Source organism: Myotis davidii, unplaced genomic scaffold (genome assembly GCF_000327345.1).
Source record: "Myotis davidii unplaced genomic scaffold, ASM32734v1 scaffold566, whole genome shotgun sequence".
NCBI lineage: Eukaryota > Metazoa > Chordata > Mammalia > Chiroptera > Vespertilionidae > Myotis > Myotis davidii.
This window is the reverse complement of record NW_006296617.1, coordinates 1,181,329-1,182,449: the sequence shown is the minus strand read 5'-3', so window position 1 is coordinate 1,182,449 and position 1,121 is coordinate 1,181,329. Positions and strand designations below refer to the sequence as shown.

At 62.5% G+C, this 1,121-nt stretch overlaps 1 protein-coding gene across 1 annotated transcript in view; it reads left to right on the top strand.

The window, feature by feature from the left end:
- ZNF541 (zinc finger protein 541) overlaps positions 1-1,121 on the top strand; it is a 28,006-nt gene extending 26,885 nt beyond the window's left edge. Inside the window, exons 17-18 of the mRNA XM_015569316.1 lie at positions 158-339; positions 441-1,121. Of these exons, the coding sequence (XP_015424802.1) occupies positions 158-339; positions 441-609 (351 nt within the window). The 3' untranslated portion in view covers positions 610-1,121. The remainder of the gene's footprint in view (positions 1-157; positions 340-440) is intronic.

Genomic DNA, 1,121 nt, shown 5'->3' with positions numbered 1-1,121 from the left:
TCAGTGCTGATCTGGGTGCCCGCTGCCTGTCCATGCTGCCCGTCCATGCTGGGGGTGGGGAGGATTTCCCTGCGAGGACGTCTGTGCCCCGTGTCCCTGCGCCTCCCTCCTAAGGGCTGAGGGTCAGCCCCGCCCGTGGTTTCTGCCCCCTCTGCAGGTCACGTGCAGCCCTCGAGAGAGACCTAGCCACCGTCCAACCCCCGAGTTAAAGATAAAGACCAAGAGCTACCGGAGGGAGTCCATCCTCAACTCCAGCCCCCACACCGGCCCCAAGCGGACCCCAGAGCGGCCGGGCAGCGCGGAGGGCCCGAGCGTGTTTCCCTGCAGAGAGTGTGAGAGGTACCGGCCCTTCCCCGAGGCACCCAGACCGCTGCCTCCCACCCTCCCCCTGGGGCAGCCCCTCCCCCTGCTCTGACCCGGGTCCTCCGGTGACTCCACAGGGTGTTCGATAAGATTAAGAGTCGAAATGCCCACATGAAGCGGCACCGGCTTCAGGACCACGTGGAGCCCATCGTCAGGGTGAAGTGGCCGGCGAAGCCCTTGCAGCTGAAGGAGGAGGAGGAGGACGAGGAGGAGATGGGGGCTGACATCGGGCCCCTGCAGTGGTGATTGCGGGGCCAGGCAGTAGTGGGGATGGGGGCCCCGGCCCTGCCATACCTTCCTGCAGCCTCTCCAAGGCGTTTGGGGCATCCTCTGCCTCCCCACACCCTCCCGTGGGCCCGCCCAGCTTGCAGACACGGTGGGCATTTGACCATGAGTAGCAGGAGGCGCACAGTCATCGGACAGCTGCGAAGTCCCAGCCGGCTGGTGCCCGAGCTCCACTCCTTCAGGCTAATAGTCTCTCCCCTTCCTTCAGTTCCACTCCGGGAGCAGGGAGGCTGGGGGAGGGAACACACTAGATCTGGGTAGCTCTCAAGTGTTAGCCTCCGTTTGGGATTTGGTCCCATCGCTGGGTACGGCCAAGATGTAGAGAATCAGTGGGAAAACACCTTCAGATGGCACCGTGTTGGGGCCCCTCCAGGGCTCTCTGCATTCCAGATTCAGCCCCTGGTCTTGCAAAGACTTGTACATTGTTAGGTTTTTTGTACGTGTCGACGTGTAAATCTTATTAAATTGGGTTC